This window comes from Micropterus salmoides, unplaced genomic scaffold (genome assembly GCF_014851395.1).
Source record: "Micropterus salmoides isolate LMB-PRFRI ecotype aquatic unplaced genomic scaffold, ASM1485139v1 Ms_hic_scaffold_17, whole genome shotgun sequence".
NCBI classification, from domain to species: Eukaryota; Metazoa; Chordata; class Actinopteri; order Centrarchiformes; family Centrarchidae; genus Micropterus; species Micropterus salmoides.
The window spans coordinates 32,921,438-32,946,545 of record NW_024040817.1 but is presented as its reverse complement, the minus strand read 5'-3'; the positions used below and the strand labels follow the sequence as shown (position 1 = coordinate 32,946,545).

The 25,108-nt window shown below is 42.8% G+C and overlaps 2 protein-coding genes across 5 annotated transcripts in view; both read right to left on the bottom strand.

Moving 5' to 3' along the window:
- The window catches only part of gatad2b (GATA zinc finger domain containing 2B), a 50,251-nt gene extending 42,192 nt beyond the window's left edge, over positions 1 to 8,059 (bottom strand). Inside the window, exon 1 of the mRNA XM_038724205.1 lies at positions 7,922 to 8,059. The gene's annotated coding sequence lies outside the window, so the exon portion shown is untranslated. The remainder of the gene's footprint in view (positions 1 to 7,921) is intronic.
- A 6,528-nt stretch (positions 8,060 to 14,587) lies between these two features.
- On the bottom strand, positions 14,588 to 24,821 carry LOC119906818 (tRNA selenocysteine 1-associated protein 1-like). Of its 4 annotated transcripts, none has more exons than XM_038724209.1 (9): positions 24,647 to 24,821; positions 23,565 to 23,662; positions 23,389 to 23,503; positions 23,234 to 23,283; positions 22,953 to 23,084; positions 18,975 to 19,091; positions 18,646 to 18,844; positions 18,516 to 18,549; positions 14,588 to 14,890 (listed from the first exon to the last, which is right to left on the bottom strand). In XM_038724209.1, exons 1-9 carry the CDS (start codon positions 24,668 to 24,670, stop codon positions 14,730 to 14,732), a joined length of 930 nt encoding a protein of 309 aa, XP_038580137.1. In that variant the 5' UTR covers positions 24,671 to 24,821; the 3' UTR covers positions 14,588 to 14,729. The 4 variants fall into 4 exon arrangements, with proteins under 4 accessions (XP_038580137.1, XP_038580136.1, XP_038580140.1 ...); XM_038724208.1 differs by having other exon boundaries at positions 18,646 to 18,850; positions 24,647 to 24,820; XM_038724212.1 differs by having other exon boundaries at positions 23,389 to 23,488; positions 24,647 to 24,820.
- Between the last annotated feature and the right edge of the window lie 287 nt (positions 24,822 to 25,108).

Sequence of the window (25,108 nt, the reverse complement as noted above, 5' to 3'; positions counted from 1 at the left end):
AATGTTTAAGCACATTTTGGATTCGCCATCACCTTTGTAAAACAACAGCCAATTTTCAAGTTCTACACATGATTTATTGCCTCAAAACCTCTCAAAGTGTATTTAGTGATTAAATGGCGTACAAAACTTATAATAGAAAAAACATTTTCTTGTTAGCCTCTCTCTTCGCTGCTTTTCGCTCTCACATGAATGCTTCTTCGTGAGTAATCTTACAGTCTAGCAGTCATGGCAGACAGTGGAAGCGATACTGCCCCCAGCACTTCCGGTAGTAAGAAGATTGCCATCTCTCCCTTAAACAGCATCTCTGTAACAACGCATTGACAATGAAATTTCACGTCGACAATTTTTTATTGTCGACGTCGTCGATTACGTCGACTAATCGTTGCAGCCCTAGTAACAATCCAACTACATAGATGGTTGAAATGCAGCTATTTAAATTTAGCTAGCGTAACATGGCATTATCACATATTACAGCATTATTACTGACCTCTATTGCTGCTATTTTCATTTCTTATGCTGATGTTATTAGTAGGGCCGCACGATTAATCTAATGGCAATCGTGATGTCGTCATGTGTGATTACATAACCGCAAAAAGGCTGCGATTTAAAAGTGAGTGTGACGTTCTCTTTTCTGTGTGCGCTGCAGTCTGCTCATTATCCATGCCCACACCAGGTGTGCCTCTCACATGTGCCTCTACAAACAAATGGGCCTACGTGCAATCAGAAAAATGATCAGGACAGACAGAAGAAAACTGGGAGAAGATAAGGGAGGTTTGGGTTTGGCTCACTGGCCATTTAACGTTAGCTGCATCAGTGCCTTTTGTTGTTCAACATGTTCAACTTTTCATAAAGCGACGTGTCTGTCAGTTTCACTTTTCGTTAACTGACCAATCAAAGCCTGGATGGGGCGGGACTTAGACGTACTACAGCAAACTTTACTGTTTAATGTTGAACAATATGATTATTGACAAGTTAGTACTTGTCAATTAAGAAAGCAATGTAGAGCCTTTTTCTTGCACAAGGATTTAATAAATAAATAACCCCCCACAAAAATGAAACAGCTGTAACTGGATTTAATATTCTACTAGTGGTAAAATAGTAGGCTATACTATTATATGAAATTATAATGAATATAGTAATTAATATAGGCTACTAGATTATTGTTATACTAACAGGATACTATTAACTGAACAATTTACTCTCTACACTCTCTATTCCTCCTCTAGATTGTGGATAGAGCCTCTGCAGTTCACTAATGTAGATTTAAGTGCAATTTATACTTCTGCGTTGAATCGCCAGCGTAGCCTCTGTGTAGCCCCTGCGTAGCCTGACGTACACCTCCTCAAAAATGTAACTACACGTCAAGGCAACATGGACCGTAAGCACTGTGACTGAGCAGATGGGTAGCCTCGCAATGCCGCCGAGCCAACAGTAAGTGCCCCGTGCTTTGAAGTAACTTTTACAGCGGCTTTAACGCGGTGGATCAATAGATTTGGCCGTCACAACCCGAGCAAAATGACTCGTTTCACTCAGGCATCAGAATGTGATCCATTGTGTACCAGCTGCACATATACAATTTTATCCCCATTCACGTTAATGGAGGGCTTAACCGGAAGTTAGTCTGCTCTGCTGCCAAAAATCAACACAGTGGACGCTGTAGCGCTACTGCTGATCAGCGTTTGGGAGCGTAATTGCAGAATGACAGACACCAACGCACAAGTATAAATGCATGGCTACGTGCGTACCTTATGCAGGAGTATAAATCAAGCATTAGCCGTTGCCAGTGTGCCAATATTTGCTCATTCTAGCTGCCTCCTCCATAGACCAACAAGCTCCCTTGGTTCTTTTTTACTAGTTATTGTTATAAATGCTGTTTAACTTTGTTCAAGTGGAGAAAAACATTTTAAAATGTCAGTATTTTGTGCATTTTCCTTTATAATCAAGCAAGTAGTCCCATTTATTCCATTATAATCGAATTGCAAATCGCAATATTGTCCACAATAATCTCAATATGACTTTTTCTCCAAATCGTGCAGCTCTAGGTATTAGTGTAGATTCAGATACTGGTTGAACTACGTACTTTACAATGCTCTAGCCACACCATGTTCACTCCACCTTAATAGATCTGCTCCTTTTCTGTCCCGTCTAGTGTAGTTATATGGCTGTGTCTTGTCGTCTAAGTTGATTTTTGTAATCTTGTATTGAGTAACAAGGACTGTGAGAAACGGCCCTTTGTTCATTTGAGTACTCGATATGTGGATGAATGACAATAAACAAACTTTAACTAGCAGCTAAAAAACATACTGTTAGCTTTCCTGCACAGCTTCCAGACCGCAGTCTGAAGAGATGTTAGCTAGCACTAACCGCCTTCACTTTTCCAGCAGTTGGAAAACAACCGCTGGCTAAAAAGGAGAGGCTGCTAGCTGTAGGTTTGGAAAGCTGCTGTTGAATTTTAAAGCACTAAAGAGTTCAATTGGTTACCTTAAAAACATAAAAAGTCAAAATACACACAGTGAGACAGTTCTGTTGATTGTTTGATGAAAACCATGTCTTTTTGAAGAAACAGCTGTGGTAGGCAAAAGTTGGAGAAACTAGCAAAAGACAGATAGATTTTGAAAAAAACAACAACAAACAAACAAAAAAAACCACACCACATCCCTCCAGGTCTGCCTCCAAAGACACTCTCCCATAACACGTGTTCCTGCCTGGTTCCTGCGCAGCGAGATCTCCAAATGCTACATATCTGGCCATAGCTACCACAGACACTGGATTTGTGTGTCAGAGCACTGAAATTTATTGATTGATGTTGGGATGCAAAGAAAATCTGAACCTATAGAGAACAATCGCCCCACTTCTTACAGCATTTTAGCTAGTTGTTTTTACTGACCACACCTTCTGCTTCCTGCTGAAGGGAGACAAATTAACAACTCGCTGGTGAGCATATGGAGCAGCTGAAGAGACTAAAGCGAAGCCATCAGTAATGTTATTAGTACTACTACGACAAGTCAACATGTCTGCTGTGAAAGCTTTGGAGAAAATACTGAACAAACAGTAATTCAAACACTGTATTGTATAGGTAAGGTGCATCTTTTATTGTGAAGCAACCACAGCTTCCTGTGGACTTAGTTAACACCATTACCCACAATGACCTACTCAGCGAGTAACAATTGGTCTACATAAAGATAAGTAGGAATGCACCGATCCCAAAGTGACATCGACCTGATACTGACTCAAATAGCTAGATCGGGTATCGTGACAAGGGGCCCAATATATGTGCGATACAGGTCAATGGATGATGCTGTCAACTTGGGACAGCATTACATCCTGCAACACCTCGACGCTCCAGGGACATGCAAGGCTCCTGTTCTTGGACTTCAGCTCGGCGTTCAACACCATCATCCCGGACATCCTCAGCACCAAAGTAACCCAGCTCACTGTGCCAGCCTCCACCTGTCAGTGGATCACAGACTTCCTGACTGACAGGAGTCAGCAGGTGAGGCTGGGAAACATCACATCCAGCTCCCGGACTATCAGCACTGGCGCCCCCCAGGGGTGTGTGCTCTCCCCACTGCTCTTCTCCCTCTACACCAACGACTGCACCTCAGGAGACCCATCTGTCCAACTCCTGAAGTTTGCTGATGACACAACGGTCATCGGCCTCATCCGGGACGGTGACGAGTCAGCCTACAGACGGGAGGTTGATCAGCTGGCTCTCTGGTGCGGTCAGAACAACCTGGAGCTTAACACACTCAAAACTGTGGAGATGACCGTGGACTTCAGGAGGAGCCCCCCCACTCTGCCCCCCATCACCATACTCAACAGACCTGTGTATGCTGTGGAATCCTTCAGGTTTCTGGGTTCCACTATATCCCAGGACCTGAAGTGGGAGCCCAACACTGACACCATCATCAAGAAGGCCCAGCAGAGGATGTACTTCCTACGCCAGCTCAGGAAGCTCAACCTGCCTAAGGACCTGCTGATCCACTTCTACACAGCCATCATCTAGTCTGTCCTCTGCACCTCCATCACTGTCTGGTTTGGATCTGCCACCAAAAATGGACAGGAGCAGACTACAACAGACAGTCAGGACTGCAGAAAAGATCTTCGGTGCCAACCTGCCCTCCATTCAGGACATTTCCAGAGTCAGGAAACGGGCAGGACATCACTGCAGATCCATCTCACCCCGGACACAACATGTTCTAGCTCCTCCCCTCTGGTAGGCGCTACAGAGCACTGTACACCAAAACCAACAGACACAGAAGCAGTTTCTTCCCACAAGCCATCACTCTGATGAACACCTGATTTCTGACTCACAGTGTCAGGAACATTTCCTGTGCAATAACCCCGTAACTCTGTCTCTAATCAGCCACCTGTTTACTAGCTAACATTATTTATTCACCATTTTCAATTTCAGTGCTGTTCATACAGTTACATATTGTCATATTGTAGATACTGTATACCAATCCACCTACCTTAAGTCATAACTCCTGCACAAAATACTTATACCTATTTATTCCAGCATCCTTTGCACTATGCTTCATCGCACTGTGTACATGTGTCCATGTATGCATGTATATGTACCTGTATATCACATCCACTACTCCTGCATCCTTTGCACTCTGCTCACTGCATTATTTGTCTATGTCTATATTGTTTTTGTTCATAGTGTGTATATTTGTGTTGTCTACACTTTAGACTATGTCTGATTTTAGTTTATTTTTATTATTGTGATTTTGTATGAGTAAGCACATCTTGAGCAATGTACAATCCTGAGTCAAATTCCTTGTATGTGTACACATACCTGGCAATAAAGCTGATTCTGAGTCTGATGACAATTCATTTGACAACAGAAAACTGTCTATCGTGTACAATTATGCTCTATCGTTTATTTCGTTGTGTTGAAAATTCCACACTTCACTTTAATATTTTGGTGAGAGCTTTGTACTGCGGTGAAGTTAGCTTATGTGCAACTGCTGTTGGACTCAACAGTAATAACGTATTAGCTTGTGTCGAGCCGGAGCCGGGGGCGAGTTGGCAACATAACCGGGCTCAGCAGCCTCTATAGAGACAAAGTTAGCTTATGGCAGAGGCAAAGAGACCAAAGAGGATGTTGACAAAGGAAGCTAAGAAGAGAAAAAGAGAGCAACCAAGTCGAGAGCTTCGTGAAGCTAAAGGCTGCAGGACAGGCGCCCAGCTGGCCTTCTTTCTGTTGGACTACTCAGTAATATTGCTGTGTCTTGTGTTGTCGCACACGCTTGCTAGTTTTGGATCGTAATGTAATAATAACAAATGCTCATGTACAACTGTCCTCCTTTAGAGAGTGGCAAATTACACTAATCCCACCAAATCTTACATAATGTTGCCTTACACACGATGAATGGTTCCCAGTCTCTTCCTAACAGTGAGGAATACAGTTTATTAATTTTACACTGGTATCCCATTGGCCCATACCCAACGCCCAGACACTGGTATCGTTTCAGGACTAAAAAAGCTGGATCGATGCATCCCCAAAGATATGGTTGTTTTGTGACTCTTCTTTGTCAGCACATACACTGTAGATACAGCAGGGAGGAACGGTGAGGGAGAAGCAGCCACTGTGAGGGGTAAGATGAAGAGATGCATGTGACTACAGTTTGAGAGAAAGAAGCCAGTCGGCCAATATGCACATGAAAATGGATCCAACCTGTCCTGAAGAGAGACCCATGGTTCTGTCCCATGATCCACACTGGTCCACAATGCCCCACACTGCTGGCTTCATTATTTGAAAGTTGCTTTTTAAAATGATCTTAATGCTATTTTATGGGAGTACAGATGGTATTTTGACATTTATATTTATTCAGTGTCAAATGAATATCTATCAGGTAGCCTAAACACTTTATTTGACCTTGTATATCATTAATTTATTACTGAAATGGCGAAGTTTGGACTTGAGCCTGAGACCAGCTGTATGTGTCCAACATGTTAGGCTTAGTTTTGCCTGAAGCCTAAGCTGTGACTGAGACGTCCTGGTCCCCAGTGAACAACTACAGAGAGTGCTTCATGTCATACAAACTGCCCCTGCAGCATGCAGCACACCAGGTATAATGTCAGAAATGTTTGGATTAAATATTATACCATGCTGTCTAGACACTTTCATTTGAAGTAATTGTTACATGTCATGTCATCACTCCCACCAGCGGGTGGTATATGAAGATTGTTTAAATGAAGGTTGTTGAATATATAGATTTAGAAGTTCGTACAAAAGTGGCTCAGGTGGAAAAAGGCTATACTAAAAATTGTGAGGTTTCATACCCAGCTACACTGGGAAACAAAGTTTAATAAAGCTGAATGACTGCTGATTGACAGGTAGGTAACCAGCTACAAAAACTACACTACAATACTCTGCAGGTACTGCACCCATCTGTCATAACAGTATGGTAGTCTTCATCTGGATGCTACTGGGGCTGCCAGGGGACTCTGGGCTGGAAATAGGAAGAGGAAGGGCTCCATCATTGAGAATACTACAGTTCATTCACACTCTTCAACAGCAGGGACCATTCATTCATACAGACCCACTATCACTATGTGAGTGGAGGGCTGTGTGTATCAAGGTCTGCCAACTTTTATCTCAGAAGCAAAGGCTGTAGGGCTACTTCACTGCCACGCTCAGATGAAAATGTGTGAAGTGAGCACGGGGAGACACCACCAGAAACAAACAGCCGGTTGATAGTAATACACTGCTGAAGAAAGTGAAAGGGATGCATGTTTCATGGCACAAAGTGATGAAGCAACGCAACCGCCTTTCTGCTGTCTGTCAACTTTTCATTTTACCAAAAATCCAAGTTTTTATTGACAAAGCTTTCCTTATCCAAAGCTGCTGTAAATGACTAAACTAAATATGTATCAACTGGAACTTAAAACGACCAATTCATTTAATGTCTTGTAACCTTTTGTAATGGAGGAAGGTAACATCATTTGACTATCCACCTCTCCATCTCAGACTGTAAGCCTACAGATTCGAAGGAACAATCCAATCCAACCACAAAGACAGTGATAGCAGTCAGATGTGAATCAATCTGCATGTGACTCCTGAAATCTTGAGGAGCAGAGACCCATTATGGTCAACAGACACAAAATGAGCTCCTGTGTACTGCAGAATAATAGGCAGCACACATTAAATATTGATTCCCGTTTGGTCTCTAACGTCATCTAGACGTCCACCTCCGTTAATCCGCCGCTCGGCCTGAATAAAGCCCTTACAGTAAAATGTTGGCTGTGCTGTCAGGCGCCAGGCAGCCATTTAGGTGCATATGGAGCCAGTTGAGTCTCTACGTAAATGGCTGATGCATTTCGAATTTTTCTTCCTAATTGCCGTGAGCCATGAGCACCCCCGGCCTCCTCCTAACGCCTTCTATTTCAATCCGCCACTTCAGGCAGCTTTGCTTCAAGAAAACCCTTCTCCCATCTCATCTCATCCCGGTGCTCTTTAAATAAGCATTAACACGTATTTGGAGGACCCTGGCTCTTTCTCCAGTCTGAGTTAACCCCTAGAGACTCTGGATCAAACAATGAAACGGATTGGAGGCATACCGCACACCGTTTCCATCACAATGAAAACACAACATCTCCGTTACAGTTATTATCAAAGCACAACGAAGCGGCTAACGTTAGATTAGATGCAGATATCCACCAATGTTTCTGCCGCGACTCCAGACCTTTAAATGTAAATTAACGGTTCAAGGCGACGGCTGCTGGTCGCCAACATGTCAGCCTGCATCAACACACAGCAAAGCAAAGCCGCTCTATTGTCTATCAGAAAATCAGCATATCCACCGGCAGGAAAACGACACAGCTAGCCGTCCTGCCGCGGCACGAATCCCGCCGCTGCCATTTCAAAACATCTCCCGCCGGAGCCAGGCCTCGCGCACATCCTCGGACTCACCTGTGTCTCCTTCGCCTCGGTGTGTACCGTCTCCGGGTTCACGGTCCGGTCCTGACGCGCTGCAGCGGTTCCTCACCACCAGTCCCCGGCACCGGCAGGCAGCACTGAGCCGCTGATTGGGCCTCGAAAGACGCTCACCCCCTCGCTGCAGCCAGACAGACAGCTCATTGGTCAGGCAGTCACTCCGTGAAGCCCAGACAAACAGCTGAATGGCTGTTTGTCTCCCAAGCAAATCCAGACAGACAGCTGATTGGTCCTCCGGGTCTGATAGCTGGAGTCATTCAGACAGCTGATTGGTACTTCATTTCCGCGGCGGAGATAGACAGAGAGCTGATTGGTTGGTAGTAGTGTTGTTGTCTGTGTCTGGATGGAGAGCCATGTTAACTCCAATGAGGCTAAAGAAACAATGTGTTCGTTTACATTCATGAAAGGAACGCGTTGGAAGCTTTATATTTCAATTGTTTAACGTAGAGTAGGCCGGTTTTCTTGACGGAGTCAGGGATTAAGAGAAACGTGGTTGTTTCTTATTTACAGCAGATACCTAATTTCTTGTTACACCGGGTATCTATACATGCATGTTCATGACAAAGCCCGAAGACAGGGCAAACACAGCTGTGACAGCAGCGCGGGCGGATGAACGGAAACGTCATTAGTAGGCTACTATCAAACTGCTGTCTGCGCGCCGTCAGTCCAGAGAGGAAACTTCAGCCTGCAGCATCGAATGTGCCACAGTTAAAACACATTGTCAGGGATAGGAGAAGAATGTGACAACTGGTCAGCTGTATTCAACTGCGTGGTTTACTGTAACCAGGTTATTGCAGTGCAAGTATGCGTTAACCTAATTTCTGCATGTGCAGACGGGTACAGTGTGAACGATGTCAACAACTTGGCTTGCAATGAAACAGGTCGACCGTCGTACACCGCTATTGTCAATTTAGCCTAGTTGTTACAGCCGCTCATTAAGACAGAAGAATGACTTTGACCGGAAATGTTTAAACATTTGAAATGTCAATTCGAGATTTATTTTTTACATAGATGTCACCTGTGAATGGACAATGGCCATCACAAATAAAATGCCGGTGGACTTGCGGACCTAATTTGCATCTTGATAAATTAAATGATTTATTATCTACTTTTTTTATTTTCAGTTGTGTTTGAAGCAGGCACTGTATGCATGTCAAGGGAACCTTTTGTTTTCCGATGTCAGTTCTGGCATGCAGCAGCTCTGTAGATTACTGGTATATAACATATATGCGTTTCATATGTGCCTCTATTTATATGAGGATCAAATTAATACACATCTTAGTTTTGGAAATGAAAACGGGGTTTTCCCACAATCTTGTGGAACTGTGTCACAGTGGAACATGCAGGTCCGGAGGCACAGTCAGGCAATGCTATAGCCTAATACACATTTTAACATTGCCTTACAGTCTGCTGACAATGAATGAAGTTAGATGTTGCTGGTAGCAGCTGTTCATACTGATTCCCATGTTACTCCCGTGGAAATTGAGCCCTCTAGTGGATTCACTGGTTTTAACACATTTCAATTATAATGAAGGTCTGCAGGAGACCTATTGTTTTTGTTCTCATTAGGAGTCCAAGCCCTAGGGGGCTGGGGGGGGGGGACGGACACACGCATGCAAAGCAGTTCGGATCCAAGTAAGAGCGTTGCTGGGAATCCTATTGAACTTGCTCGCTTCCCCTTTTTGGTTTTGGCCTGTAACTCCCACATAGTATGTCGCACATTCAAAAACCTTATATCCACACATTCTGTAAGTTGAGCTGCATCTTGTGATATAGGCCACGCCCATATTGGCCTATAATTGTTTTGCCCACAAAATTGCAAAATGTGTAAAACCAACAACCAGTGGCGTTGAGATTACAGTCACAGGAAGTGTGACGGAACAGGAAGTGATCTCATATTTCCATATAACTCAGTTGGAACACAAAATGTAGGCTAGTGCCTTCCATGTCAAACTGACGCTCTGTCCAAAATTTGGCGCCAATCTGCCAAACGGTGGCACTTCAGCTACAAGACCTACTTTTTCAAACTCGTAGGTGGTCAGTCCAATCGACACGGAAATTTGCAAGTAGAATTTATGGAGCCTTATGATCAAAAGTTACTCAAATAATTTTGTTAAGAAGTTAAAGAACTTACTGTGGGTTGAACAAAACAGGAATGATGTCATAGCTCCAGAGGTCTACCCGATTACCACAAAAGTTGGGCCTGTATTTCCCATGCTCCACTAAGGCATACCTGTAAACTTTGGGATTTGAAAATAAGGAACATTTTGAGGCACCCTGCCCCAGGCCGTCTCACCACGCCCCACATACAGCTTACATTTAGACAAGGGTACACACAGTGAAGTAAAATGTTTTCCAATCTCTGCTGCTCACCTCCTCTGGTCGCCGGGAGCCAGCAGTTTAGTTCACTATCTATTCATGTTAATCTATTGCTGTCTATGAAACACCAGAGAAGTAATTACAATTACATTTGTGGGCACATTTAGATCCAGTTACTAGATTTGGGGATGGTGGGTCCCAGGCACTCTGAAGGCCTCAGTATGATTTGGTGCGTCTTTGCAGTCTTGAAGAGATTAATCGTACAAATGCAGGTAATACTGCACACTTTTAGACAGGCTTTGTAAGACATTCGTGGCATTGCACTCACTGAAAAGTGACAGAGGTAGTTGAAGTATTAAAGAAATAGAGCTTGAGAGACAAGTTATAGCCTGCCCACTTTTCACCTGCACAAGTCTGACTAGAATCAGGGGGCTGCATTGGATTGCATCCATTGAGACATGAAGTCCAGTATGAGCACAGGGTTTGAGTATGAAGGCTTTGTAGATGCCAAAACACTGCACAGCAGTTTATACTACACCGACACTGTAACTTTTCTTGCGACAATGGAGAGATATACAGTAGAAATGTAGTGTTCATGTTACAAAGTAATCCACCAGGAATGTGAACATGGATCTATGTGACCGGCAAATGCAGCACCGTGCTGGATGACGCTGCAATGCACTGCATCAGAAATTGAGCCCGGTTGAACTTTTCTGTCAGACAACACTGCCATGCAGAAGTTGGCCCCCCTGGGGACTACGATTGTCTGCTCAAAATGTCATGGCGCTCCATTTAGTAGCTGATATTTCAGCATTTCTGTACCAAAGTGGCAAACTAACACTGCCGTACATAAAGCCATTCTGCTAGCATGGCTAAAAAGACAGCTTTAAAGAGCAGTTCAAACCCTGCTTACTTTCACAGCTTTCAGTGGGCAGGTGGACAGGTGGTGGTGAGGGAGTTTCTGGGGCTATTAGGCAATCTGACAAGACAAACACTTTGTTTAAAGCATATTGAGTCCTTAACCTCTGTGGCTCATTCAGGCCATGTCACATGAGAATTGTTGAGGTCTTAAAAATCCACATGGCGGTCTTAAGACAACAGTGCACGAACCAAGGTGAGAAACTGCCTCAGAGCAGGTGTTCAGATAGCACTGTAAGTAGCGGACAGCCAGTAAGGGATTTTGTCCTTGTTGCACTAATGGCTCTTTCTGGTTGGACAGGGCATTTGGGACTGGGATCTGGGAGGATAGTGTGAACCTTTGTGCACATTATGCTCTGTTCTTCAAACATGGTTCAACTAACCCAGGCTTAGGTAATGTTAGCAAGCTAAAATGATCCTGTTGATTTTTATCCAACTGACTGGGTTCTTTAAAGGACTGACTAAAATTAAGTTAACTTTAATAACTGCACTTTATTTCTTAACAAAAACAAAATGAGCATCTCATCTAATCGGTTGGGTGCTCATGAGATTGTATTGTTTTAGCATTTTTTGTCCCATTAATCTTACAGATCACTGTAACTTTTACTGAGTTTCTCTTGTATCCCAAACTATATTGGGGCGGCAGTAGCTCAGTCTTTAAGGACTTGGCTGGAAACTGGAGGGTTCAAGTCCAGCTTGGACCAGAGATATGGAGTGTGGACTGGTAGCTAGAGAGGAGCACTGGGCAATGCCGAAGGTGGCCTTGAGCCCCCTGAACCCTCAAACGCTCAGAGTGCCGCCCTGGCAGGGCCCTCACTCTGACATCTCTCCATATGTTTGTGCATGTGTGTATTTCAGACCTGTGTGTATAATACTAACTTGTTAACAACAGAGTGGAAAACATTTCCCCTTGCGGGATTAAAGTATGTCTTTTTTTCATATTCAACATTGACACGTTGTATTGATTAACACGCTTTAGCCTACTTTAGCTTACTGAATAGCCTCTTTTATCATTAATAGATTTTTAAATCTGTAATGAATGAGTTCTCCTCTAAAAGTAAGTTTATGTAATAAAGTAAAGTAAGTCTTGGTCATGGTCCAGCTTACTGTTAATAAGCTGCACTTCTGCAGGTTTGGGTAAAGACTTGTTGCTAAGACAGCAACTCTTGATATACATTAAGCCACCGCTGAAGAGCTGAAAAATCCAGGCTTGTGTCAACTCATCAACAATCAAATCAACTTCTATATATAAATATTCTGTTATCCATGTATGAAGAACAGGACACTGGAAACAAAAAAATATAACATCGTTGTATTACTTTAGCACACCTGGTGCTAAAAATTGTGCATATTACAAGTAGTAGATACTTTAAAGTCTGAACAAAATATTCTGTCTTTAGTGACTCAGTATCAAGAGAGACATTGGGCCTTATGCAAGCGCCATGCGTAGGTTTATACAAGTGATTTAAGAGAACTTGCCGCATTCACCAATTTCTCGTATTTTGAATTTTCTCTTAGGCATGAATACAATTTACAAGGTCCAGGCCAGTCGTAGGAGTAATGTGCATGTTATTCTGCCTTATCCAGTCCTTTGTTTTTCACTAATGGATTGTACGTTCAATTAATTTTGAAATCAGAATAACATCAATGACCTTTTAATTCCACAAATTATATTCATATTATTCTGTTTGCCTCTGCAATTTAGTTCATAATTCAAAATGTATTCATATAGCCTAACGATATCATCACTCATTTCAATTGGTAATTGATGATATTGTAACACACTGTATCTAAACAACTTAACTGAAGCACTAAGGCTATGTTCAGACTGCAGGCCAATGTGACCCAAATCAGATTGTTTTGCCCATATGCGACTCAGATCTGACACAGTGTGAACAGGCCAAGTCACATGGAATCTGATCTTTTCCAGTTCGGAATTGGGCCACTTCCATATGTGGTCCAAATCCTATACAGATCGGATCTTTTTAAATGCGACCTCAGTCTGGACACTCAGGTCGCGGCAAAACTGCTGCAGACAGAACCGCGCTCAACGAAAAAGCTCCAAAAAAAGCCATAATTAAACACGTGGCTCTCTTCCTTCTCTACCTCGCTATCATCTGCTCACAAATTTCTTTTCTTATAACTAAAATCCACCGGACCGCAAGCTCTCTTCTGAGTTACGTGCATGCTATTTGTCCGAGCAGACACAGTGGGGGGAGAGAGGGAGGGAGTTGTGGGGCAGATGCGTTGTACATCGACAGAAACCGTAAAGAAAAGAATAGAAAGCTGGGAACACTTGCCATAATTCGGGTTAAATGTGACCCGTGAGAGGACAATGAAAAACGGGAGTCTCCCGCTAACCGGAGCTAACCTCTGTTGCTCCTTGTTTACTTCTGTAGCCTGCAACAGCGTGCTGCGTGACATTGTGGTATTGTTCTGCGCATGCGGGTCACTTTTAGGCCGTGGACAGTTCACACGGGAGTCTGATATGGGCCACATTTAAACTATAATGTGAACTGTCAAACAAAAAAAATCGGATCTGGGAAAAAACATCGGAATTGGGCGTTAAGGCCTGCAGTCTGAACCTAGCCTAATTGAAGGTCACGTCTCTGTATATAAAGTGTAACCTTGCTTTGCGCATCAGGCCATTGGGAGAGAGTGACAGCATGCTGATCTACTGGCAGACACAGATGATTGGTTGTTGTCGCAGTTTCGATTACCAGGGGCTGTGTTTCAGGCTTCTCTAGTCTGCATGTCCATTTGTCCTTGGGCATTGCTCCTGAAGGCCATCAGTGTGTGAATGATTAGTTCTATTCTGATTAGCAGTTGGCACCTTGCATGGCAGCCTCTGCTAGAAAGGAGCTATATTTTCCATTATGGATCTCTGATAGCAGGACTTCAAGTGAATGAACACTTCCTGACAAATGCGCCAGGACACGTAGCCCTTATATATATCTTAGACTGAACAAAATTATAAACTCAACACTTGCCACCATTCATCAAGAATGAAAGAACGAATGGGCTGAGAGCAAAACAGTCTCCACCAACTTTCACCACTGACTGTTTCATTTTTATACAAACCAAAATATGTCAGGATAATTCCAAATAGGGTATATTCACGTAACTTTTCTTCTTATGGGGGCTATAATGACAATTTCATATGAGCATTGATGGAGGGAGCCTGAGAACAAGAATTTCATTGTCAACAATTGCTTATGTGGTCAGTTTGTTTTGTAGTCTATCATTGTCAAGTCAATGTCTGAAATATCTTTTTTTTGGTTTGTATTGATGTCATTTTCGATTTAAGATTTGATTGTTTAATTTTACATTGCAGGTGTCTGCATTTGAATGTTTGAATGTTATGTTATCAGTGTGTTTTGTAGAGCCATAAATAAATCAAAAATATGTTTTGTTTCAAATTCAGAATTGTCTGTATTCACAGAACATTTCAATGGCTTTGTATACTTGAATAAGATCCATTACCATGACTAATTTCATTTATGTCCATACAAAAATAATCCATACTAAGAAGAAAATGTGTTCCGTTTCAGCAGTAAATGGGCTCTGGTAAGCTGGATGTCGCATGGTCCTGCTCTGTGGAGATGTCTGATTGCTGCCAGTGACACTCGATCAGAGCATCATACAGTTCCTCACTGAGCTCCATGAACTTCCTGTTGGCCTCCACCACATCAAGCGTCGGACTGGGATCTGCAACAGAGACAGGGGCTATGAATTTTCCCAAAGTACCAGAACTTTGGAGGGGGGACTTGCCTTGCAGTGCATTTCTGAATTGTCAAGTAGAGGCTGCTCACTTTAAGTTGAGCATTTCTGGTGTTTTGCTTGTCTCTTTCCCACTGTTGACTCTATTACATTAGCAAACCAATAAATCACAATCAACACCCAGATAGCACACACACAAGTCGGAAATAGCAGCCGATGTGCAGTTAGTCCTGCTGTGTGTTTACAGTTAACTGCTGATAGAGTAGGGTTGGGCGATGTCTACAAAATTTCCATTGGACGATGTCTACATTGAAACATCGGGATGGACGAGGACATCGGGGGCACGTGCACGGTGGGATAGCGGTCATCTTATGTGCATGTGTTCACTCACACAGACTTCACTTGGTTAAAAACTTGGTAGCCTATGACGTTACAAGTTGCGGTGGAAATTTTTCAAGCAGGGACCAGGTAAAGCAGCAGTGAACACACAGGGTGCAGACGTTGGTTTCCTTTGTTTGAAAGGCTGCGTCAGGATTTTACAATCAAGATGCCTGCTTAACATCGTGACGTCTGTCAGCCATTGCCGATAGACGATGCCATCGTTAAGTTTTCATTTCTACAAGGAGCCGAAGTAATGTCCATCTGCGCTGGAGGTGCCCTATTCTGTTTCCAGACCTACCAAACTGTTGTGTTTCTTTCTCTGTGCTGGAGTTCTTTTAATAACTTGATGGCTTTATCCAGTTTGTTATTAAACTTGTTATGAACTTGAATTGTGTGTCTCTTAAACTCCCACAGACAAAAAAAATATTTTTAGTGGTCATCTCGGGGGGAATGCCCCCCCGGAAGAAAGTTTTGTACATTTAAAGTTAAACATTCATTTGGTGCAAAATTAAGAGGTTATCTATGAATAACTTTGCACTCTTGTAAACAATGTTGTGCTCTAGTAAACTATTTCATCATAAACCCATTTTATAGCTATAAAGGTGTTGAAACAGCAACAAAAGTCAGCAAATTTATTTAATGTTTTTCCAGCAACCCAAATTAAAGAATAGAAAATAAGCAATTTCCCAATTTTATTGTTGTTGTTTTATACTTTCTGTGAATATAATCCAATTAATCTTATTTCCATACTGTATAAACACCTTATTTTGAAAACCGTATGCTGTCACGTGTATCCTCGCGCTAAATTCATCAAGTCCAACCCGGTCTGACCATAGACCATATATAATTAATATAACATATATATTGTATGTGGTTCTCGTACGGCGTAACAAGAAGACTTCATAGCCTCTCTTCAGGTAGGACTTTCATACTGCAACACTTGTCTTTGAAAAGAGAGAAACTGACAGGATGAAGTCGCTAACGTCTTTGTCAGCTCGCTCTGGTCCGTTTCAGTTACCATGAAGGCTTTAATACGTGTGCACTCCAAATTTAGGCGTGGCTAGCTTAAAAACGAGTGACAGAAACAGGCCGTTAACGTTACTGTAGTTACCTCAAAAGAAAAACGGTTGGCCGAGACACGCTGTCTCACAGAGCTAGATTAATCACTTGGAATTGATATATTAGATAACCTACAGTGGGTACGGAAAGTATTCAGACCCCTTTAAATTTTTCACTCTTTGTTTCATTGCAGCCATTTTCCAAAAATCAAAAAAGTTCATTTTATTTCTCAGTAATGTACACTCAGCACCCCATCTTGACAGAAAAAAACAGAAATGTAGAAATGTTTGCAAATTTATTAAAAAAGAAAAACTGAAATATCACATGGTCATAAGTATTCAGACCCTTTGCTCAGTATTTAGTAGAAGCACCCTTTTGATCTAATACAGCCATGAGTCGTTTTGGGAAAGATGCAACAAGTTTTTCACATCTGGATTTGGGTATCCTCTGCCATTCCTCCTTACAGATCCTCTCCAGTTCTGTCAGGTTGGATGGTAAACGTTGGTGGACAGCCATTTTCAGGTCTCTCCAGAGATGCTCAATTGGGTTTAAGTCAGGGCTCTGGCTGGGCCATTCAAGAACAGCCACGGAGTTGTTGTGAAGCCACTCCTTCGTTATTTTAGCGGTGTGCTTAGGCTCATTGTCTTGTTGGAAGGTAAACCTTCGGCCCAGTCTGAGGTCCAGAGCACTCTGGAAAAGGTTTTCGTCCAGGATATCCCTGTACTTGGCCGCATTCATCTTTCCCTCGATTGCAACCAGTCGTCCTGTCCCTGCAGCTGAAAAACACCCCCACAGCATGATGCTGCCACCACCGTGCTTCACTGTTGAGACTGTATTGGACAGGTGATGAGCAGTGCCTGGTGTTCTCCACACATACCGCTTAGAATTAAGGCCAAAAAGTTCTATCTTGGTCTCATCAGACCAGAGGATCTTATTTATCACCATATTGGAGTCCTTCAGGTGTTTTTTAGCAAACTCCATGCGGGCTTTCATGTGTCTTGCACTGAGGAGAGGCTTCCGTCGGGCCACTCTGCCATAAAGCCCCGACTGGTGGATTGCTGCAGTGATGGTTGACTTACAACAACTTTCTCCCATCTCCCGACTGCATCTCTGGAGCTCAGCCACAGTGACCTTTGGGTTCTTCTTTACCTCTCTCACCAAGGCTCTTCTCCCCCGATAGCTCAGTTTGGCCGGACGGCCAGCTCTAGGAAGGGTTCTGGTCGTCCCAAACGTCTTCCATTTGAGGATTATGGAGGCCACTGTGCTCTTAGGAACCTTAAGTGCAGCAGAAATTTTTTTGTAACCTTGGCCAGATCTGTGCCTTGCCACAATTCTGTCTCTGAGCTCTTCAGGCAGTTCCTTTGACCTCATGATTCTCATTTGCTCTGACATGCACTGTGAGCTGTAAGGTCTTATATAGACAGGTGTGTGGCTTTCCTAATCAAGTCCAATCAGTATAATCAAACACAGCTGGACTCAAATGAAGGTGTAGAACCATCTCAAGGATGATCAGAAGAAATAGACAGCACCTGAGTTAAATATGAGTGTCACAGCAAAGGGTCTGAATACTTATGACCATGTGATATTTCAGTTTTTCTTTTTTAATACATTTGCAAAAATTTCTACATTTCTGTTTTTTTCTGTCAAGATGGGGTGCTGAGTGTACATTACTGAGAAATAAAATGAACTTTTTTGATTTTTGGAAAATGGCTGCAATGAAACAAAGAGTGAAAAATTTAAAGGGGTCTGAATACTTTCCGTACCCACTGTATAGTAATATTCATACTGGTTTAAATAAATAATTTTATAGTATTTTCCATCTTTCCTGAGCAACCTTTCAGTGAAAGGAATTACAGGCCTGTCCCAAATACAGGCAGGGTGAGTTCAGTGATTGAGGAAATAAAAGCCAGAGCTATTAATTTAGCTTTTATGGTGTTTTTTAAAGTTTTTATTCTAAAAACATTTTATTTGGGGAGGTTGTTGCAGTATTGGTTTCAAATTATATCCTAAGTGTCATTCCTGTCATGACCCATGTTTATTTATGCAATAAATTTGGACTGTTAATCAGCAAAAATAAACAATGTGAAGCAATCACCTTAGGGCTAAACAATGGAAAATAAAACTGATACACCAGTCAGAAATGAAACAGTGATTTGCAGTCCGCATTACCAACCTTCAAGTCCATCCTCCTCAACAGCTTCACTTTCCTGAAAAAAAAAAACAACAACATTAAAATGATTCACAATTGATAGACATGAATAAGTGATGGGTGTCAATACTAGCTTTTAACAGAGAGAGCTTACCTGAGGTGGGGGATACTGTGTGTAATCATACTGCTGATAGTTGTAGCCATACTCTCCTCCAGTCTGATCGTAGCCCCAGGAGGAGTAATACCCAGGATAGGCATGCTGCTGGTACTGGTTGTACTGGTCATGGTTGTGTCTGTATCCTGTGCTGGACTGCCACGATGATCTGTGCTCTGACTGCTGCTGCTGCCGGTTCCTTAAACTCAAGAGGGAGCAAGAGACACACTGCTGTACTCTACAAATCATTTGGCTTGTGTTCCAGGCCCAAATAAGTCAGCTGCTGACAAGAGGAGTGAATTCCTTAAGGAAAAAAAAAACCAACTCACTTGTTAGCAGCCAGGCTCAATCTCAGAGGTTTAGCACCCAGTCCCACAGCACCCTGACACTCCTCTAAGGCCCGCTTCTGCAGCCGCTCGTCTGGGAACTGAACAAAGCCACAGCCCCTGCAGCAGACACACAGGCAGTGCTCATGTTTGCTGCTTTACTCCAATGAAAACAACTCAGCATAGGTGTACTGTACTGGGTGTACATGAGGAGTGTAGGTTACTCAGTCTAAGTATTTTGATGAGTACAGCTAGTCTGAACCCCTCTAACCTACTAACACAAGTGAAATAATGAAACCAGAGATGTGGCTCCTCATGGCCCACAATTAAATTCTTACAACATACACTCACCTAAAGGATTATTAGGAACACCATACTAATACTGTGTTTGATCCCCTTTCGCCTTCAGAACTGCCTTAATTCTACGTGGCATTGATTCAACAAGGTGCTGAAAGCATTCTTTAGAAATGTTGGCCCATATTGATAGGATAGCATCTTGCAGTTGATGGAGATTTGTGGGATGCGCATCCAGGGCACGAAGCTCCCGTTCCACCACATCCCAAAGATGCTCTATTGGGTTGAGATCTGGTGACTGTGGGGGCCATTTTAGTACAGTGAACTCATTGTCATGTTCAAGAAACCAATTTGAAATGATTGGAGCTTTGTGACATGGTGCATTATCCTGCTGGAAGTAGCCATCAGAGGATGGGTACATGGTGGCCATAAAGGGATGGACATGGTCAGAAACAATGCTCAGGTAGGCCGTGGCATTTAAACGATGCCCAATTGGCACTAAGGGGCCTAAAGTGTGCCAAGAAAACATCCCCCACACCATTACACCACCACCACCAGCCTGCACAGTGGTAACAAGGCATGATGGATCCATGTTCTCATTCTGTTTACGCCAAATTCTGACTCTGCCATCTGAATGTCTCAACAGAAATCGAGACTCATCAGACCAGGCAACATTTTTCCAGTCTTCAACTGTCCAATTTTGGTGAGCTCTTGCAAATTGTAGCCTCTTTTTCCTATTTGTAGTGGAGATGAGTGGTACGCGGTGGGGTCTTCTGCTGTTGTAGCCCATCCGCCTCAAGGTTGTGCGTGTTGTGGCTTCACAAATGCTTTGCTGCATACCTCGGTTGTAACGAGTGGTTATTTCAGTCAAAGTTGCTCTTCTATCAGCTTGAATCAGTCGGCCCATTCTCCTCTGACCTCTAGCATCAACAAGGCATTTTCGCCCACAGGACTGACGCATACTGGATGTTTTTCCCTTTTCACACCATTCTTTGTAAACCCTAGAAATGGTTGTGCGTGAAAATCCCAGTAACTGAGCAGATTGTGAAATACTCAGACCGGCCCGTCTGGCACCAACAACCGTGCCAAGCTCAAAATTGCTTAAATCACCTTTCTTTCCCATTCTGACATTCAGTTTGGAGTTCAGGAGATTGTCTTGACCAGGACCACACCCCTAAATGCATTGAAGCAACTGCATGTGATTGGTTGATTAGATAATTGCATTAATGAGAAATTGAACAGGTGTTCCTAATAATCCTTTAGGTGAGGTGTATACACTCACACAAGGTTGGCTAATGCCTCGAGCAGACTACACGACTTTCAGTGTCGGCCGATGGCTGTGCTGTTCACACTACACAACTTGCCGTCATGTGACGGGAGTCTTGAAGTCGTTCTGACTGATCGGTGACAGGGGGTCACACACTACAGAGGTTGTGTCACCCGACGCTGGTCTCCAAATCATGTTTTGTCAGGAAAACACAGGTGAAATGTATATATAGAAAGAACATGCCTGAAAGCACACGCAGGTGGCAGAGACTATCTGAGCTACAGAAAGCTGGAGGTGAGTAAAAAGTGTTTTGCAGTGAAAAGTAGCTGCCTGCTCTCATTGGCTGGATGTGGATGTTGAGTCGGCCGACTCCTCCAGATATTTGGCATGCTAGATATCTGGCAGACGTCGGCGATGTGTCAGGGAGCCGTTTTGATGCGTCGTAGAGTAATTCACACATAAAGACTGGCGACCGCTGATCAACCACTGATTTACCCCTGATCACAGCCTCACGGTCGCTGAGCTCTCTGACCGGCAAATTGGGCTTAAAACTGTGTAGTGTGAACTAGGCTTAACCAACAGCAACAACTGAATATGGCCACAATAGGTGGGTTCATTTATGCAGTGTTTCTCAACAGGTGGGCTCTATGGTATGTAAATGAGTTTCACACTTCTGTCACACTACTTCTATCCATATATATTCTCTCTCCCATCCATTTCAAGGCAGACAGGGGTTTCCAGATCTGCTGTCCAAGCTCTTTCGAAGAAGCAGTGGTCGGCCAAAGAAACTTACAGCAGCAGGTGAAAAACACAACATGATTACTTCCCTGTAGCAGTGCCAGCAGCTCAGAGCTGCTGAATCCATCTCCAGTCCAATCCAACTTTATTTCTAAAGCACATTTAAAAATGAGCAGGATGACTACTGTGACACAATAATGGCAACAATGTTATTTACAGCTGTCGAAAATACATCTCCTCCCTGTTCTCATGTCTTCCTTTAGCTTTTTGGCTTCAAGTGGGTCAGATTTTCAGGTCGGAAAATCTGGAATTCCAGATTAATCTGGAAAAATCACATCCCTGGTGCTGTACATTGAAATGAATCAATACATAGACAAACACAACGGCAACAAACAGCAACATACAGCTCTCGTCCTTGATTAAAAGCCAAGGAGTAAAAACTTGTTTTAAGTCGCGATTTAAAAACCAGAAGGCTGGGGGACAGTCTGACATGCAGAGGCAATTCATTCCATAGTCTTGTGGCTGCACCTGAGAAAACTCAATCCCCTCTGTTCTTCAACCGTGTTTTAGGGACAACAACAAGTGACTGGTTTGCGGACCTTAATGACCTTGAAGGAGCATGCAGATTCAATATAGCAATATAGGCTGAAGCTAGTCCATGAAGGGCTTTAAAACCAAACAACAGAATCATTAAAATCAATCCTAAAATTAACTGGGAGCCAGTGAAGGGAGGCAAGAACAGGGTTGATATCAGTCTTGCTTACAAGTTCCAGTAAGAAGACAGCATTTTAAAAACAGTGGGACCCTGATACACCATCTACTGTCATTCCCTAGTAACATTTGCTGTATGGTTGGGCTCGTTGTCATGCTGCACAATAAATCTGGGGCCCGTCAGATGCCTCCATGATGGTACTGCATGATGAATAAGTATCTGCCTGTACTTCTCAGCACTGAGGAGACCATTCTCCCCAACTCCGTCTGCAGAAATGCAGCCCCAAACTTGCAAGAACCTCCATCATGCTTCACTGTTGCCTGCAGGCACTTGTTCTTGTACCGCTCTCCAGCCCTTCAGCGAAAAACTGCCTTCTGCTGCAGCCAAATATTATCAGTTACCACATCTAGAAACCCCAGACTGCCTTGAAATGTCTGCTAGGACAAGTACTTCTTAAAAGACGCATCGATGAATTGTTGAAATAATCTATAGACGTTTCGAGTACTAAAATCATCGTTAGCTGCAGCCCTATAGGAGAGACCTTGCTGATGCAGTATAGCCACCTTGTGCCTTGTTGCTGTGCTCAGTCTTGCCATGGTGTATGACTTTGACAGTAAACTGTGTTCAGCAGCCTCACCTTGTTAGCGGAGTTTGGCTGTTTCTCACCCAGCTGGATTCCTCCTACACAGCTGTTTCTGTTTCACTTAATTATTGTGTTTCAACCTACATATTGAATTGGTGATCATTAGCACCTGTTTGTATAAACGTTTTTTTGATTTATTTTTTTCTTCTGTTCACTCCCTTTGCATTTTGTTAATTGATACACGTCTATTTTTGAACGCATTCTGACTTTACAGCATTTTTCCAAACCTGCCTAAAACCTTTGCACAGTACTGTATATGCACACAAACACATTTGTTACATATTTTCTCCATATTGTGATATTGTGTGGTGACATGTGAATACTCACTTGGAGTTGCCCATGCTGTCCAGCACCACTTTTCCACCGCGACAGGAAGGGTAGCGGTTGTAGAAGAACTCATAAAGCATCCCATCATCCACCTCTGGAGTTAGATCTCCCACAAACAGAGAATACATCTGACTACAACAAGAGGGAATATAGAGGGAGGTTTTTATCACAGTCCAGCTAAGAAGCCATATGATGTGTTAATAAAAAGGGGGAGTCAATGACAAGTAAACATCTTAATGTGAAAGTCATCTTTGATATCCTGCTTCTCAATTTGTACTCACCCGCTGTCTTGTTTCCCAAAGGTGGCTCGGTTTAACTTAAATCTTGTGGGCTGTGAGAAAGAAACACAAGTCCAGCATGCCATTTATCAGGGGTCTTCATTAATTGAGATATGGAAAAAAGCATGGTTACTGTGAATTATAAATGCTCTTCATACCGGATTGGCTCCTGGTAAGGCTTTTCCATTGATTTTACGGAGACACCTCTCAGCTGTGGCCTCGTCTGTCATTTCCACAAAACAGTAACCCAGAGCCCCCCTGGGTGACAACACACTGTTTAACATCAGAATACAGCAACTGCAAAAGGACAACTGCTCGTGGATTTAGTTCTCACCCTGTCATCTTGTTGCGTATGATTCGCACATTAATCGCCTGCTCTCCCATGGTGGAAAAGGCTCTGGTGATAAACTTCTCATCCATGTAGGTTTCTAGCTACAGAGCAACACAAAAACATACTGGAAAACAGAGCTGAGGAATCATTCTGTAAGGGTGAGGTGGTTAATACAAGGCATTCAGTCCACAAAATCCAATTTGCAAGTTAAGTGGGAAGTGAAAGTGATCGGCCGATTCTCCACCATTACACCACTCAAAGCTGTGAAGCAGGTGCTGGAAATTATAAGAACATCCAAGTCAAAGTCCATTTTCACATTTTTAAATCTGTGTACAAACTGAAAATGGGTGATGGCAATTTTTTCTCCATCCAGACAATGTCAGACTGATCTATATACAAACTGCTTAAAAAATAATAACAAAAGGTTTCACAACTGTTAAAGGTGTTTTAATAGTTGTGAGGGTCTCCTTGCTAATCTGTTCCAGGTTTGACAATCTAAGTCCAATGGTGTTTGACCTGCACCTGGTCTGGAGGGACCTGGATGTAGAAAATACGTGACAAACAGAATAACGTTAAATGTTTCATAATGTTCTTCTAGTCCGTGTTTGACAGATGTAAGCACACCGGGGTTTAATGTAGACCTGGTCTGCTTTCATTTGGATTGAGAAAAAACTGTGAAATCGCCCTTTTTCTATTTTTACATACAGAATAAATGTTCCACAAGTTTCCCTTTAATGTTCCTTTCTGTTTAAACTTGTTTCATCCTCGTATAGCTGTTCGCAGACTCCATCGTCCGCAGCGGAGGAGCAATCACCAAACAGTTAACGTTAACGTTAGGCTTTACGTTACGTGTTGCATTACTAGCGTGCCGAATCAGCAACATTAACGTTAATCAGCAGTTTTTCCATCTACTCGACACAAAGATCAATGCATTATTAAAGTGCTAGTTTTCTAAAGGGAGTCTTGAACTAACGTTACATTCCACTTACAACGTAACATTAAGTGCTTTTGTAGAGACAGCTAACTTAACACGGTGGTTACAGTTACGTTAAATGATATATCGCAATAAAAAGTCATCAACTCACGTTCCCCATCCATAACGTACTCATGGTGTTGCCGAAGACGTGAATATTCCAATGTGTATTTACAGAAAATGCAAGTCGTAAATTAAGCCGAACCTCAAAACATACACATGCTAACTAGCACAGTAGTAGACAAACAGATAGGCACCAACATCACGTCCGTACGTCTTCTTCTTCTTCTTCTTCTTCCTGGCGGTGGACATCCATAAACGTCGCATTACCGCCATCTGTTGATTGAACAACGCCCGAAGACAGTCTGCGTTTGACTATTAATGCAACATCCAAGGATGTATTCAACACATAAAAGATTCAAAGGTACATATAGCTAGGGGGACTACTTCAAAATAAGAGAAAAATATAAAAAACAAAAAAAATAATATCACAGAAAGACCTTCAAACGTGTACAGAGATTAAGTAGGGTGAATTCAGGTTGAGTGGGACACTTAAGCTTCTGAGTACAGGGTT